We start from the raw sequence: 16401 nt of genomic DNA on the forward strand, positions 1-16401 counted from the left end.
AAATGAATCTAAATGTGGTTTAGAATACTGATTACCGTACGTACCGCTGAACAGTCGGGAACTTCGCAGACGTGCGGCCGCACGTCGCTACCGGTCGACACCGATGTCGAAGCAGAGGGCTGTGGGCCGTGAACTGTTTTGATCGAGTTGGTGGTGTAGCCGATGTGGTCCAACAGAAGATCGTCAGTGGGATAGGCGTTCACGTTGATAAACTTCATCGAGTTGTCGCCGTGCTGTAGTAGGTGGGTGGTTTTGTAGTCTACGCATAGCTTCTTCCAGAAGTAGTAAAGCTGAATACAGTCGGCCGTCGTTTTGCCTGGTAGCAACTCTCCCGCTATTCGACAGAAATCTTTTCCGTAAAGTTCCAATCCTCTGATGAATTGCTCCATTTCTCCGGGTGTCCAACGTCGATGAATACCAGCGGGTGGGATCTGTAGGAGGTTCAGTACGGCGATGTGGACTTCTCCCTGGGCTTCCATGAGCGATTTGAGAGCGTTTTCCTCCGAGTGACACCCCAGTGGAACTGCGGAAGACCGCGCAAGTTCGACAAACCGGGCGATTTGCTGATCGTTTTGACATACCAATGGATCCCAGTATTGGATATCCGGGTGTTGGTTGAGATGGTGATAGCTGGGTCGGGAGCACTCAGGGATGGTGGCCTGATAATCGTTTCCAAGGTTGATGCGTGGACGAATCGGAAGCGGAGGCTCACTAAATATGTCTGATGTGTCGTCCACAGTAGAATCCGAAGCGGAGCTAGTTTGATTGACCAGGGTGGATGCAATTGTGGAGTACAGACCTGAGGCGGTGCGCACCGGGTTCAGAATCGGCTGCGGAGTGTAGTGTGTCACGGGAAAGGCTGAGGCGGTGGACTTTCGTAGCTTGGAGTGATAGATCGGAGTCTTACGAATGGTAACGGGCGGCAGTATCGTTGAGGATCGTTTCCGCAAGAGAGCATGCTGAAGTTTTGGTGAGCTATTTATGCTACCTGTGCTGCTGGTTGAAGAGATGCTGCTAGGACTGAGAAATACGGAATCACCTGGTTGGTGGCTGTCTTTTTGTATTTGTTCGGTTTGTACAGTAAGTGGAATTTTGTTTGGTTCGCTAGCTAGCATGGATATTGGCGCTGTTTGCGATACGTCATCATCGATTTTCAGCTTCTTTGCACTCGGTGGTGAGAAGGTGCTACCTGAATTCTGCTGTTGTGCTGATTGATGCATCTGTTGTTGCTCGTAAAGGAACTTTTGGTGCTGCCGATGGGCAAAATCCTTCGGAGAGGAAGACAGCAGTGGATCGTCTGAGTTGGGCATCATTTGCGATTGAAGCGACGAGAGGCCGTTAAGGTAGTAGAGATCGATGTCAGCCTCCGCGATGACTACATCTTCATCGGCAGGGAGAACCTCTTCCAGCGCTTCTTTGACTTCTTCGGCACTGGACATCGTACCGGAGAAAAATGCATTCGATAGAGGGGAAGATGTGTTTCTGTTTTCATTGATGAAAGCCTGAGCTTCGTCCAGGAAGTCAAGGTTGATTTTGGAAGCGGAGTCCGCATCTTCGACGTTGGACACCGATGGCGAAGAGGAATCTGACTGTTTGATGGCTGAGGATTCCTCAATGAAAAAGCTATCTTCGCTTTTGAATAACTCGTGACAGTGATCGTCCAAAATGTTCTTGTTAGTGCGGAAAAGATCGTGATTTTCGTCGAGCAGTTCATTCTTAAGGGCCAGGATCTTTTCATCACTCAGTTTGACGTCTTTGGCATCAGACTTGAAGAATCCATCGTCGAGGAAGTTCGTAGCGGAAGTGGAGCGTTTGTCATCGAAAAAGGAACTTGTTTCGGAGAAGTGGCGTGAGTCATCGAGGAAAGGAGATGCCTGGGCCACAGGTTCGTGCGAAGCTGGAGGCGTTGGATAGGCCAGTGGGGATGGAAGTGGGGAATTGGATCTTTGACTGTTGGGGGCATCACAATTGATCACGGCTGCGTTGGAGTTATTCCCATCATAGAGAATAAAATCTTTGGAATGAAGAGCGCTAAACTCGGCTAGACTTTCGGGCAAGGGCGAATCGAGAACCGCTTGCAGTTGCCTCGAAGGGGTAAAGTTCTGATCGCTGATGCTGGTGTAGTCGGAAAGGGAAGCTATTTCGTTCAGCTGCTCGGTGGAGGAGGAATCCTGAAGCAGTTGAATAGAGTCGACGGCCTGCAAAAGCATGGTCGTATCGCTAACACTATACACGTCGTTATCACTAAAGAAGGCGGCAGCGCCAGTGGCATCGGTAGAGTAGGCTAGAGTGAACACGTCCGCACTGCCGGAAGGCGCTTGTGATATTGTGAGTGAGAGGGGAGAAGCGTCGGACCCAGCTCCGGAGGCTGTTCCGACAATTGGTGAGTGATCAGCCGTCGTACCACCGGCAATGGACAGCGCTAGAGATGGCGTTACGCCTGGTGTGGACGGTGCGCTGTTCAAGCTTGCAGGTAACACTACGGTTCGGGTTGTCGTCGTGAGTTGTTGTTGCGACGCCGTTGTGATGGCTAATTGACCAGGATCGGAACAGGTACGTTTCACAGCCACCTTCGTACCACGCTTCAGCAGTTCGATCAGCGTAGCATCCTTGACCTCAGTGGTAGTACAGTTTAAGGTGGATGAACCGCTGGTTGTCATGATGGTTGCTTTCGGGTTGATGATCTGCGTTGCCCCGTTCTGGGTGGACACGATGGCTACCGTGCCGGGCTTCGGAGAAAGGAGAGCTTCGCTCGCTTCCAGAAGTCGTCGGGCAGTCAGAGGAGGTGCCGGCACCACAAAAGAACCCTTCAACAACAGATTCTAAAGTTATCGAGCGGAAGAATGGCTAAATTAGAACACCAAACACCGAATACGTGGAAGGAAACACTGAAAAACTTACCTTCAAATCCTTACTGCGCTTGTTGATGATCTTTTCCTCGATCAAAGCTCGCACGCCAACGCTGGCCGTCTGTAGAGGGGGGCCAGTGTGTTCCTTCTTATCACATTTCTTCGTTTCGGAGTCTTTCTTAAAGTAGCCCCCGTGGAGGCGCATATGCCCATTTAGGGCCGGGATGTTTTTGAATTTGCGATGGCACAGGTTGCACTCGACTGGTTTCTGGTCCGTTTTGGCCAGCACTTGGGCAGAGTTGGGCGACTGGGCTCCGGAGCTTTGGGTATTGCCGTTCCCATCAGCAGACTGCACTATGGTTGCTTGTTGGTTTGACGCACTTCCACAGTTGCGCACTTCCATGGGCGATGCCGATCCGTTCATGATGGAGCTCGTTACCTTTGTCTGGCTGAGTTGAAGCTGTAGTGAAGAAAGAGAAAATTTAATTATTTACTACCGGAATGTTAGAAGATCTTCAAAAACGAACGACTCCATTTCAACCCACAGATGTCGCCAACTTATTTATGTTTTGCTTCATTTATTGAAATAAATGTCATTAAATGCTTTTAAAACAGTTTTATGAGATCATTGTTTGTTAGTTCATTTCGATATTGTATTTATCTGCAAGACATATTTTTATATGCAGATCCAATTACAAAGCCATTGCCAACTATCAGAACTCATTAGGCCGTTAAAAACCCTTCTACACTACATCCCACATGGCGCGCACAATGGTATTAACTAACCATCCTTTTCTGTTCGGAGATAATAAGCTGACAATCCATTAGACAAGTCTTTTCAGCATCTTCATGGAAACCCATTTAGCGGCTCTTGTCGAAATGAAGTGCACGGAAAGCAGTAGTTTGTACACACTAATCACCATCGCAATACATCATCCATTATGGCCTTTCACAGGAGTCGTCCGGACCGACAAATGACGAGAGTCACGATTTCCAATCATAAATCAGACAAAGCGAAAGAGCAAGCAACTTTGTCTATGACAGCTGGGATGCATCCGGGGGCTCATTATTCAGAAATGCTTAATTTCAATGTGTACAGCTTTCGACCTCCTTCCTGCGAAATATAAGAGGCTTTGATGAAGGTTGTGTCTACATTTGCGAGGACTACACGAATGAGAACGGTTCACGGGAAAATAATCATTTAACAGCGATTCCATTTCGCTGGAAAACTTCTGAGCTCGGTTGGGAAGGGATTCTCGGATATTCGGAATCGAATGGTAGGATTACTGAGAATCATTGCAAGTGAGAGATTAATAGTTAGGCCGAGATATACCTGCATTTATTTTAATTATGTATATCCTACCGAAGATTTTTAGTATGTCGAGGATGCTAAACCAAGGAAGATTTTTTTTTTAAAGCTGATGATTTAAAGCTGATGAACACTCTCTTACGCTGTAGGTATTGCCCAGTCAACATTTTGGTACCTATATCTCTTGATATAGGTTATTATATAAGAACCAACTTAATCGTATATAATGCACAGATTGGCTATATACGTACCAAAGTGGAGGCGATATAGGTACATCTTCTTCTTCTTCTTCTTCTTATTGGCATTACTTTCCCACACTGGAACAGAGCCGCCTCGCAGCTTAGTGTTCATTAAGCACTTCCACAGTTATTAACTGCGAGGTTTCTTAGCCAGGTTACCATTTTTGCATTCGTATATCATGAGGCTAACACGATGATACTTTTATGCCCAGGGAAGTCGATACAATTTCCAATCCGAAAATTGCCTAGACCGGCACCGGGAATCGAACCCAGCCACCCTCAGCATGGTCTTGCTTTGTAGCCGCGCGTCTTACCGCTCGGCTAAGGAGGGATTATCCGAATCACTTCAAGATCTGCAGTATGGTGCAGTGGTAGAGTATCCGCCTGCAAATCCAAAGATCGCATGTTCGAGACTCGATATAGGTACATACGAGTTTTATTATACGATTTTTTCCGACATCATGAGAACAGTATTACGATTATACATAAAAATATGAAAAATAAAAAATAAATCTTACCAGCACCAAGTCTCGAACATGCGATCTTTGGATTTGCAGGCGGATACTCTACCACTGCACCATACTGCAGATCTTGAAGTGATTCGGATTTTTGTCCAACATAAACTACACAATTTATATCTTTACAACTGCGTAAAACTTCAACAAGCCGCTTAGACTGAAGTGGTTTCGATTGTATTACGATTCACATAGGCATTCATTCGCACTCATATAAAATATTGCAAGGAGTATAAGTCATTACGAGTTTTTATTCACACAATTACGATTGATTTTCACTACGGTAAAAACTATCGTATACGATGCATTCAATACAACATCCTTTGACAATAATCTGACAAAGTTTGATATACAATGCGATTCAGATTTTTGATGGACGCAAATGCGACTTTATTTGCTGTTTGTTATACGATATGCGGTTTACTGGGTGAAGATACAATTCGATAAGACAGGATATCCAGTTAGAGGGGTAAAGTTTTATTGTATAAACTGATCAGAGTAGCCAAGATTTAAATTGAGGCTGCAAACACATCGTGAGCCAGAACATCCAGTAAGGGAAAGTTTACTGTACGTGTACGTACATGTCCTCGTTATGGACATATAGTTTCGGTCACTAGCTCTTAATGCAGCAGCCTGACAGCCAGTCAACGGCGAACAGAAGAATAATGTCATCGTTGTATGGGACAGGGCAATAACCTATTGGCTTCACAAGCTGTCACTTTATGGATCCCAGCCTATCGATACTGACGGTCCGAAGTAGGCCATGACGTGATGAAGATGTTTCTCTTTTTTCGTTCGGATTTTTTTCAGTTAAAGGTAGTTAAAGTTTATAAAATATTTTGTTTTTTCTTTCTGGTTTATACTGCCCTTCTACTCATAATTGTCCCATACAAGTTTGTGTGAGTTCTGATTTGTACCAGTTTCTTACAAACACTTACAAATAACAAAATTTGATCGCAAATTTGGTCAAATTTTGTCATGAAGCATGAAGATAGATGTATCGTAGCAGAGTTTTGACTTTTCAGATCAATGAGACCAAAGCAAGCGTTTTTTTCGAGCCAAGCGATCTTTCAATCTCATAAATCTTTCCCTGGAGCTAGTTTTGGAAGATAAACGAAAATCATGTCTATTAGGTGAAATTCCTTTTTCGTTTCTTCGCTTGTACCTCTCACTAACTTTTCGCGAGGTTCGAACCCAGAATATTAACAATAATAGCCGTAGTGATGCGCCCACTCTAGCCACATCCTACCGCTGTCTTCATGTATTTATTATGTTATTTGTTCCACATAAGCTACTTTCTTTTCTATTACTAATGACACGAAAAAGCCAGTATATGGAAGAATACGAGCTACAAATATCCGCGCCAATCAAAATGGACAAAAGTAGTTATCACTCAGATTTTTTTTCCCGAAAAGCGATTTTTGTTTGAAAATTTTTGGTAGATAGCCTTTGTGTGCTGTTGTGTGTGTGCTGTGCTGTTGATAACGATACCAGCAGAGAGATCCAGAGACGCATCATGGCAGGAAATCGTACGAACTTTGGACTCCGTAAAACGCTTCGATCGAATAGAGTTCGCCGCAGTATCAAACTGACTATCTACAAAACGCTTATAAGACCGGTAGTTCTCTACGGACACGACACCTGGACGATGCTCGTGGAGGACCAACGCGCATTGGGAGTTTTCGAAAGGAAAGTGCTGCGTACCATCTATGGTGGGGTGCAGATGGCGGACGGTACGTGGAAAATGCGATTGAACCACGAGTTGCATCAGCTGTTGGGAGAACCATCCATCGTTCACACCGCGAAAATCGAAAGACTGCGGTGGGCCGGGCACGTAACCAGAATCCGGACAGTAATCCGGTGGAAATGGTTCTAGACAACGATCCGACGGGAACAAGAAATGAAGGCAAGAAGGGTGAAGCTAGAAGATAGAAGTGGGGAGTGTGAAGTGAGAAGTGAGAAGCGAGAAGTGGGAAGCGAGAAGTGGGAAGTGGAAAGTAAGAAGTGAGAAGTGACAAGTGAGAGGCGAGAAGTGAATAGTAAGAAGTGAGAAATTAGATAAAGATGTGATATGTAAAAGTGAGAAGTGAGAAACGAGAAGTGATATGTGAGAGCCGAGAAATGAGAAGCTATAAGTGAGAAGTGAGAAGTGAGAAACGAGAAGCGGTTAGTGAAAAACGAGAAGTGAATAGAAGTGAGTTGTGAGTAAGCATATGCGGTATTTCGAAAAAAATCGTTTCAGGTGGTTTGAAACGTTATTCCGCGGAATTTCGCGGAATTTGAGCATGACGAAATCTGATTTCTTGATTTCGTTTCGTTTCGTAAAATTACAAAAATTTCGCTAGAAAAAACTAGCTTCTAACGAAATTTAACGGAATTTCGAAACAAATTTAAACTTAAACCATACTTTATATGATCATAAATTTTGGCTGCGCCGCTGAACTATATCGTAAAGTTGTTTTCAAAACTTTAGGTTATACATTTTTGTCTATTAACGCTTACTACATAACCCCATTCTTAGTCGACAAATACGTATGCAGTTTTCTTCTATAAAACGTCTTCAGTGTTTCCATAATTCAAATTTAAATTTTGTGATATTTTTTCACTATTCGCACAATATGAATGCGGAATCGATTGTGGGACGGCAGTGAGTGAAAAAAATCTACCTCGCGTAGCAGAAATTTGTTTAACCCAGCCAGCTAACATGGGAGAAAGTGAAATGATAAAACTTATGTCTGCACCGAAGAGCACAAAATTATTTAGTGCGGAATCGATCGTGTTGTAGAAGCTTATTAAACGAAGCACATTGATCTTGCGTTAGATTGATTTGAAACAAAATGTTCGTCTCCTTTTTTTGAAAATAACTTCGTTTACAATAAATAATTAGTCGCTTACCAAAGGGCTTCACATGAGTTACCTTCTCAACCTTCTCCCAGAGCATTCCTCGGTCTCTTATAACAATGAGTGGTTAACTAATTTTCCGCACCTAATCCTAAATTGACTGTAAGGACATGACCACCATCGTTATCTAATATGTAAGGAACATTACAGATTTGTTGGAATTTCAAGATCGTCGCATGGAATTTGCAAAAAGATCCAGAACGAGTTGAAAGATCATTAAAATTGCTGAAAGCTCTTTACTTATGATAGCTTTAAGCTTATACTAATAATAACAGCTGTTCTCATATGCAAAGGACACACAGACAATAGCTCAGTTCGTCTATGGATCTGTGAAATTCAATCTGAAATACACATCTTTATGCATTTTAGAAAGGTGCACAGGATTCTTCTGGTGAGCAAATGTAGGGGAAGAGGCACCAAAACGCCCCCTTCCCCCCGGGGCAAAAAGACTTTCGGGTATTTACTTATATTTACCATGTTTGAGAAAGCCTTAATAAAACTAGACGTGAAATTATGTAGGTTAGGCGAAAAAAGTGTCAAAATAATAGATAGGAATGAGCTTGAGCTTGAGCTTGATTGACTGCTCGTAGTTGCTACTCCATTATGACCAGATCAGCTGTTCTTGCACAGGGAACCAACAGATGTTTGCTTGGGACTAACACACATCTTCAATGTACAAGTACTGGTGATCTCATTTGCTGGCGCCTGCCACGTCAGAATGCAAGTCAATGTAGGGAAGGGGGAGGAAATGATGATGCAATCACTCGCCCACTACAAGCCGAATATACCTCTGCACTTGCCACGAGTTCATGCGGAATTTGTTGGAATTTTTGGGTTAGGTTCGAGAGGTAGAGGTCCAGAAGAAGAGCGATTGCTAGAACATGAGAAATATAGAGAAAGATACAATGTAGGATAATGGAACGGACCTGGGATTGAACCCACGACCTCCTGCGTATGAGGCAGAAGCAGTAGCCATATGACTACCAAGCCCGCTTGTCAAAATAATAGATGGGAATGTAGGAAAAACTGAAATTTTCCACATTTTGATGAAACATCTAACATTTCGGCGAGGCAAAACGCCCTAGTGGAACTATCCTACAATGTACTCGCGTCTCCACGCACTGTCCATACCAGAACGATGAAGCGCCGACACGTGGTACGTTGTTCCCTATAAGCTGCCGGCTAAAAGGCGTTTTGCCTCATGAGTCTTCCGGCAACGAAATATCTCCAATTTTTTGAAATGTGAATATTATCAATATGATTGAGATTTTTTCTAATTTTAATATGGCATCAGCTAGCTTTATTGTTCAACTGTTGCGTGAGGTCCATAAAGGAAAAAAATGAACGTCTAAAAGGAACGATCAATCGGAAAGAAAGAGGCGAATATGGCAACGCAAGGTGGGCAACGTAAATCGTATTCAGGTGTCGTTATCGGATTTGATGCAGCAACCCGTCAAAGAACGGCGTAATTGAAGTGGCTAAGGAAGAAGTGGTTGGATTGGATACCGATTCAACTGAACGGATGGAACAATTTGAAATTCCCGATTTCATGGTGGAACGTGAAAAACTAGCAGAAACTATGACATTCAAGAATAATACAGATCGGATCTGGTTCGTGAAGAAGAAATCATGGGCTACACGGACTCCTACAGAAAAATGAGAGAGGAAGAGGATAAAAATCAACTAGCGCAGTCTATGAGTCAGCGACGGGATCGTTTGGTTACTGAAGGATCAAGTGACCGATCCCCACTAAAGAAGACCTCACGCAGAAACGTTTCTGAAACTTCTTCGGAATAATTGATTCTATTATTTCTAATGTTTTCGGCTCTGTAGAGTTTATTATTAAACATCTGAGCCTCATAAATAAACAGATTGGTAAAAAATGTGCTATATATATGTAGACGAAGAATAAGAAGGAATAAGTTTTGGCTGTTACGCTCTTTTCAAATGTTGGGCTAGTAATATCAATTCTTCATCTGCGTATACGCTTGGCAGATGTAGATACATTACTGAGTATCCCACTAAATGAAAAATAAATCTAACCAATAATTACCTAATTTTAGGTAACTTAGCACGATACTATATAACCAGGCTTACAAGACAATATGAAGTATGCTTCAGCATAATTACATAATTCTTAAGTGAACTAAGGTTTTGAACGAAATTTGAATCCGTATATGAAAAATCCCACAATTTCTATATTTTTATGTACTTACTGATATGAAACTGATATAAAATTGAACAGATTCAGGAGCACACGCTCCACGATGAATTCCTTTGAAAGCGGCACAAATGCTGGGGTATTGCCTTATCGCCAATGTTATATGCGGCGAGAATGCGGCGATTTATCACAGACTGCCTCTTCTGTTATTATAACTCTAAAAACAGATATTTGACTTCGGAAAAGTGAAATCAGAATTGCGTAATACTATTTTAATAAAAATTCCGCGAAAAAAAAAATCAAATTTCGTTTCGTTTCGAAGTCTCGAAAGTAAATCTATATTTCGTTTCGTTTCGATCCGAATTGATATAGACATTTGAAATTTCGTTTCGTTTCGTTAGGAAAAAGTGTGTTATCGCATACCCCTAGTTGTGAGAAGTAAGATATGAGAAGTGAAGAGTTAGAAATAAAAAGTAATATGTGAGATGTGAGAAGAGAGACGCAAAAAGAGAGAAGTTAGAAAGAAGAAATGAGGAATCGTGACGTCATGCTCGTTTGTCACTAATTAGGAGTTCTTTTGGCTACACTCGTCTTCTCCTCAGCTCGTCTATAGAACTTACAGTGTCTATAATCTAGACTTTCCGATTTAGATACAATATGTAGACCACTACCCGGGATGCGGGTGGTCGTCGAGCAACTCGACAACATTATCGAGTTCGCAAGCGGAAGGCAGAACATCAGTAAGGAACTGAAACACAACCTGCTGGTGCACCGCCATGTTGTTCGAGTCGTAAGACAAGAACAGGACGCTTTTATCAGCCACCCAGGGGAAGCGAGAAGGCCAACAAAGGTGCCACAACGGAGGCCTTCTCCTTCGTTGGAAGATCGAATATGGCCGAAGAGGCGATTGGTTTCGTCCTGACGATCAACTAGGAAAAGACTGCGCCTAACCAAAAACGGCTGCGCCAGCAAAAAGCAAGCATGTGATCACGTTATGGGTGGACCTCCGTGTCCCATCGGAGAGGAAAACAAGAAGCCATGCAAGCAACACAGTTGAATCTTAACCACTGTGCATCTGTCCAGCAGCTGCTGTGGCAGTCGGTCTCGGAGTCGAAGACCGATGTCGCTCTCCCGTCCAATCCGTACAACGTCCCTGACTCGGATCGTTATTTACGTGACTATTTTCACGCGCATCTCGGAAATTATTCCATGTACCACAAGGAGCATGCAATATATTTGAAACAGGTCGACAGACCTTTGCTTACGCGCGTAGATCGAAAGGCCTTGCTGCAGGAATTGAAACAAGTCAACAGACCTTTGGTTACGCGTGTAGATCTAAAAGCCTTACTCAGGGATTTTTTTTGATACACAAAAAGTTATGTTGTGTACACATTCTATTTTATCTACAATAAGGAGCATGCAACACATTTTGAAATAGGGCAACAGACCGTTGGTTACGCGTGTAGATGTAAAGGCCTTTCCCAAAGATTTTTTTTGATAGCCAAAAAGATATCCTGTGTATATATTCTAATCTATGTTCCACAAGGAGCATATTTGAAAGAGATCGATAAACCTTTGGTTACGCCTGTAGATCAAAGGGCCTTACTCCTGGATTTTTGGATAGCTAAAAAGATATATTTCGTACCAATTTTTTTCTATGTACTTATTTGAAACAGGTCTTCAGACCTTTGGTTACGCGTGTAGATCAAAAGGCCTTACTCCATGAGTTTCTTGGATGGCCAAGAAGTTATTTTGCATACACATTCTATTCTATGCACCACAAAGAGCATGCACCATATTTGGAACAAATCGTTAGACCTTTGGTTACGCGTGTAGATCAAAAGGCCTTACTCCAGGAATTTCTTGAATGGCCAAGAAGTTATTCTTCATTCACATTCTATACTATGTACCCCAAAGAGCATGCACATATTCGCATATTCGAAATAGGTCGACAGACCTTTGGTTACGCGGGTCAAAAGGCCTTATTTCATGAATTTCTTGTATGGCCGAGAATTTATGCTCTGTACACATTCTATTCTATGTAGCACAAGAAGCATGCACCATATTTGAAACAGGTCGATAGACCTTTGGTTACACGTAAAGATAGCGAAAAACCGATTTTCATTAAAAGTCGTTTTTTACGCGTTTTTTTTACACGATTTTTTTCAAAAGTTTTTTTTACGCGGTTTTTTAAAAAGGTTAGGAAACACGTGAAAACCACGAAAAATCGATTTTTAGTGAAGTCGTTTTTTACGCGGTTTTTTCGGGATTTACGCGGAACGTATTCCCCGCGTAAAAACCGAGTCCAGTGTACTTGTTTTTTTAGTACTTAGTTAGTTTCCGTCGCTATCTAGTGATGTACAACCAATCAAGCCATTTGGTTGGAACGCGGTCGAGTTATTAACGTTGCGGACGGGAATAGGGGTAGCTGCCCAAATAGTCCCGCTCCCTATTACTACAGATGTTCTAGGTTCTCCAAATTATCTGGAGCTTGAATCGTTTGATCTTCCAGGTAAACTACAGCTGATATGAGTTAACTGTTTATACAGGCGCACGGAGTCGGGGCAGCAGGGACTTTGTCCAAGGGCTTGACGACCCCTCCCCATGGCCACTGCGAGTTAGACCGGGACCATCGTCCCTAACCCATAATCCCAAGGCGTCAAGCGACCCGTGCCGAGGGGATGCATGGCCAGGGGGGTGAAATAATGAGCTAGGCCTTTAACGGAGCCTGTGGGGTACCTGGGCACCCTCCACAGTAATTGTCCCTTACCACGTCATGCTGGGCTTTGGCGTGGTGGACATCTTTTCCCGAGCAACTCGTGGGACCAAAATGGAAAACCAAGTCAATTCTTCAATTAGTGGTAGTAGTGTAGGCGACAACCCCTTCGCAAGAGGTGGGTTGTTCAGGTCTCCGCCTAGGAGGCCAGAGGCAATAGTTGGCAGCTCAGTGCGCAGCGCCAGCGTGGGTCACTTAACCTTCATTTCGGCTAAAAAAACGCCGGTAGGGGTTATTGACGGCCCATGGCTTGTGGAGGCGATGAACCGCAAACGCGATGGGCTTTCGGCCTTCGAGGTGGCGACGGAACAGCTGGACGCCATCATCGACTTTGCGTCATCGAAGCATAATATCAGTAAGGACCTCAAGAGGAGCTTTCAGAAACATCGAAAGTCGGTGCTGGATGCCAAGCTGGAGAGGGCGGTCGGGACGGCCAAGTGTAAACCCGTGAAATCCGTGGAGTCGAGGTCTACCCAGACTGAGGCCCAAGGATTCGCGGACTCGGGCAAGGTCGAGCCGACCGAAGGCGTGCCAGTGAAGACGGTGGTACCAAAGTCTACCCAGACTGAGGCTCAGGTATTTGCGGGTACGTCGGGGGTGACTGCTCCAACGGAGCAGACACAAAAACGGGGGAGACAGTCTCCAGGGGATGAGCTCCCTGGGGGCCGCTCCAAAACGCGGAGGGTTACTACCCCGAACAAGGGTAGTGGTGCTGGGATGCTGAACCCCGGCCAGGTACCTCCAAAAACCGGGGGAGGAAGGACCTGGAAAGGTCCGTCCACCCAGGAAAGACGGTGGTAAGCGATTACGGGAGAGCTCTCAGCCGTACCAGACCAGGGAAATAGAGGGGGATGACGCCTCCTGGACCCTGGTCAAGAACAAGAGGAAACCAAAGACGTCAAGGGCCGAAAAGAAGGCGCCAATCGCTCCAGGGGCGATGCCCTAGTCATCACGGCGGACGAGACTAAGTACTCGGACGTCTTGAAGGCGATGAGGAGCGACGTCAAGCTCGGTGAACTCGGCGCCGACGTACGTCGAATAAGACGTACCCGGATGGGCGAGATGATCCTCGAGCTGAAGCGGGGCGTCTCGCAAAAGGGCGCCGCCTACAAGAAGTTGGCGGAGGAGGTCCTAGGCGAGACGGTCAAGGTGAGGGCACTCACGACGGAGGTGAATCTAAGGGTTATAGACCTGACCGAGATCACCGAAGTCGAAGAGCTCGTCACGGCACTGCGGCGACAGTGTGAAGTGGAGACACCCACCGCAGCCTTTCGGCTACGGAAAGGTCCGGCAGGGACGCAGGTAGCATTGGTTCGGCTATCTGCAGCGGACGCCTCCAAGGTAGTCAAGTTAGGGAGCGTCAAGGTAGGATGGTCGGTATGCCCTGTGCGCATATACGAGCAACCCGAAGTTTGCTTCAAGTGCCTGGAACCGGGGCACAAGCAATGGGACTGCAAAGGCCCTGACAGAAGCAATCTCTGCCGACGCTGCGGATTTGAGGGACATAAGGTACAATGCTGCACGAACCCTCCCAATTGTTTGATTTGTTCCAGCAAAACTGTGAACAGCAAGCACCCCATGGGGGGTTCGATGTGCCCGCCGTTTAAGCGTGCTGCAAAATCACAGTGCAGGTAACGCAGCTGGCTTGCTCGGCATCGCCCGAGTGTTTGGTGAGCGCAGGTTTAAAGGAAACGGCGGAACACGTGTTGTTCGTGTGCTCACGTTATCGCGCAATGCGTGACCACATGCTTGCCACATGTGGTCTGGAAACTACCCCGGACAACCTAGTTCGGAGGATGTGTAAAGATGAAGTTGGCTGGAACGCCGTTTTATCGGCTATCGCCCAAATCGTCTCGGAGGTACACAGAGGGTGGCGCGTGGACTCAAGGATGGCTAGTTCAGGCGCAAATAAGAGGTGGTCCAAGGGATCGGAGCGAGTCGGCTTCATGGGTCATACCGGTGGTCATGCTCTGTGGTCGAACTCGATCCTTTTATCGAATAAGTGGCCGCGCGAAGAACAACATGGTATCGTCGCTTTCGCGGCGTCGGTCAACCGGGCGGGTTCCGAGCCCGATGACGGAAAGGGGTCCTCGTCAAGGCTGGGGCAGGCGTAGGCACCGCGTCGGCAAGTCCCTCTGTGTGCTGGCGAATAGGCCCGATCGCAGAAAGGTCAATTTGGGGTGCACGCGGCATCATCATTCTTGATACCAGTCGTGCAGAGGGAAGCAGGCGCGAAGTCGACCCTGCCCACCTTCCGAGGACATAGGGCGTGGTAAGGCCACCTGGAAAGCCGGCAATGCGCTGGCACGATACCATGGTGTTCTTCTAAAAAAGCGAGTTACGATGTTCGGTGCTGCAAGGACACGCAGCTAACCTCGAGGGTGCGTTATGCACTGGCCCTCCTTTGAAGCATTACTTTCTGGTTGTACCGAAGGGACTATGGGCTTGGCGGCAATTGAAACGGTTTAGCGGGTAGGGGATGTAGTCCTGCCGCCCTCGTTTGCTGTTGGAGGTGATCCCTAACCCCGCACTTCCTAGGCAACCCAGGATGTCTGTTGAGCAGATTCCCCCTCCATTGCTTAGGAAGAAAAAAAAAGGCGCACGGAGTTCGAGGGTATGATTGCCCTGTACCAATGTTCCAGGCACTCCAAATTGTTCTGGAGCCCATACCGTTGGCAGTCATCTTCATCTGGTTAAACCGTTCATGGCTCCCATCATGGCAATACTGCCGGTCTAGGCAATTTTCGGATTGGAAATTGTCTCGACTTCCCTGGGCATAAAAGAATCATCGTGTTAGCCTCATGATATACGAATGCAAAAATGGGAACTTGGCTTAGAAACTTCGCAGTTTATAACTGTGGAAGTGCTTAATGAACACTAAGCTGCGAGGCGGCTCTGTCCTACTGGTGGGGATGTAATACTAATAAGAAGAAGAAGAAATAAATAAAATGCAAAATGCATTTTTTATTGTTATGAAAATTAATCGTGAAATTAAAAATGAAATTCAAATGGATCAAATGTTCATCGTCAATATGATTTTTCTTAGCACATATTACGTCTGAAGGGCGAAATTGATTGTAAAACATTTTCTGTCCTCGTGACCGTGATGATCGAATTTTGTATTACAAAAGGCTTCAAATTCAATAATGTATTATATGTTTCGTTTATTTCTCCAAATCACTCACTTCTAATTACAATCGTATATTAGTCCCATATGAGGAGTCCCATTATCAAGGAAAACTCATATGCGGTCATTTTCTATCTGGGACTAACTGGCTTTATATTTTTTTCGACTTTTCCTGAACAAAAAATCCTATTTTACAGCTGCTTTCGATAATAGTATGATGAATATGACCGTTACAGATTGCAACTCGAAAACGACGAAAATTCATATGCGACTGATATGCTATCAAAGGCAGTACCTTTTCGATGACAAAGCCACACATCGTAAGGGCAAAAAAATGTCATTCCTAATCGGCCCCTTCCCCATCTGGTGATTATCACCCGTTTTGACGTCAAAACGATGGCACGGTGCGGGTGCGCGGGCGGTTGTGGAGAAGTTTCCGAATGAGCGCCAAATTTGAATGAAAAATGATACCAGAAAATTGAATGAATCAATCGAACACGATCGATGGGACACGACACACGATG

The 16401-nt window shown here is 45.0% G+C and overlaps 1 protein-coding gene across 3 annotated transcripts in view; it reads right to left on the bottom strand.

The window, feature by feature from the left end:
- The window catches only part of LOC134226633 (mucin-4), an 817146-nt gene that overhangs the window by 19920 nt on the left and 780825 nt on the right, over positions 1-16401 (bottom strand). For all 3 annotated transcript variants that reach the window (XM_062707522.1, XM_062707532.1, XM_062707541.1), the window contains 2 exons: positions 2902-3309; positions 45-2822 (listed from right to left, as the gene is read on the bottom strand). In XM_062707522.1, the coding sequence (XP_062563506.1) occupies positions 45-2822; positions 2902-3309 (3186 nt within the window). The remainder of the gene's footprint in view (positions 1-44; positions 2823-2901; positions 3310-16401) is intronic.

Source organism: Armigeres subalbatus, chromosome 1 (genome assembly GCF_024139115.2).
Source record: "Armigeres subalbatus isolate Guangzhou_Male chromosome 1, GZ_Asu_2, whole genome shotgun sequence".
Classification (NCBI taxonomy): Eukaryota; Metazoa; Arthropoda; class Insecta; order Diptera; family Culicidae; genus Armigeres; species Armigeres subalbatus.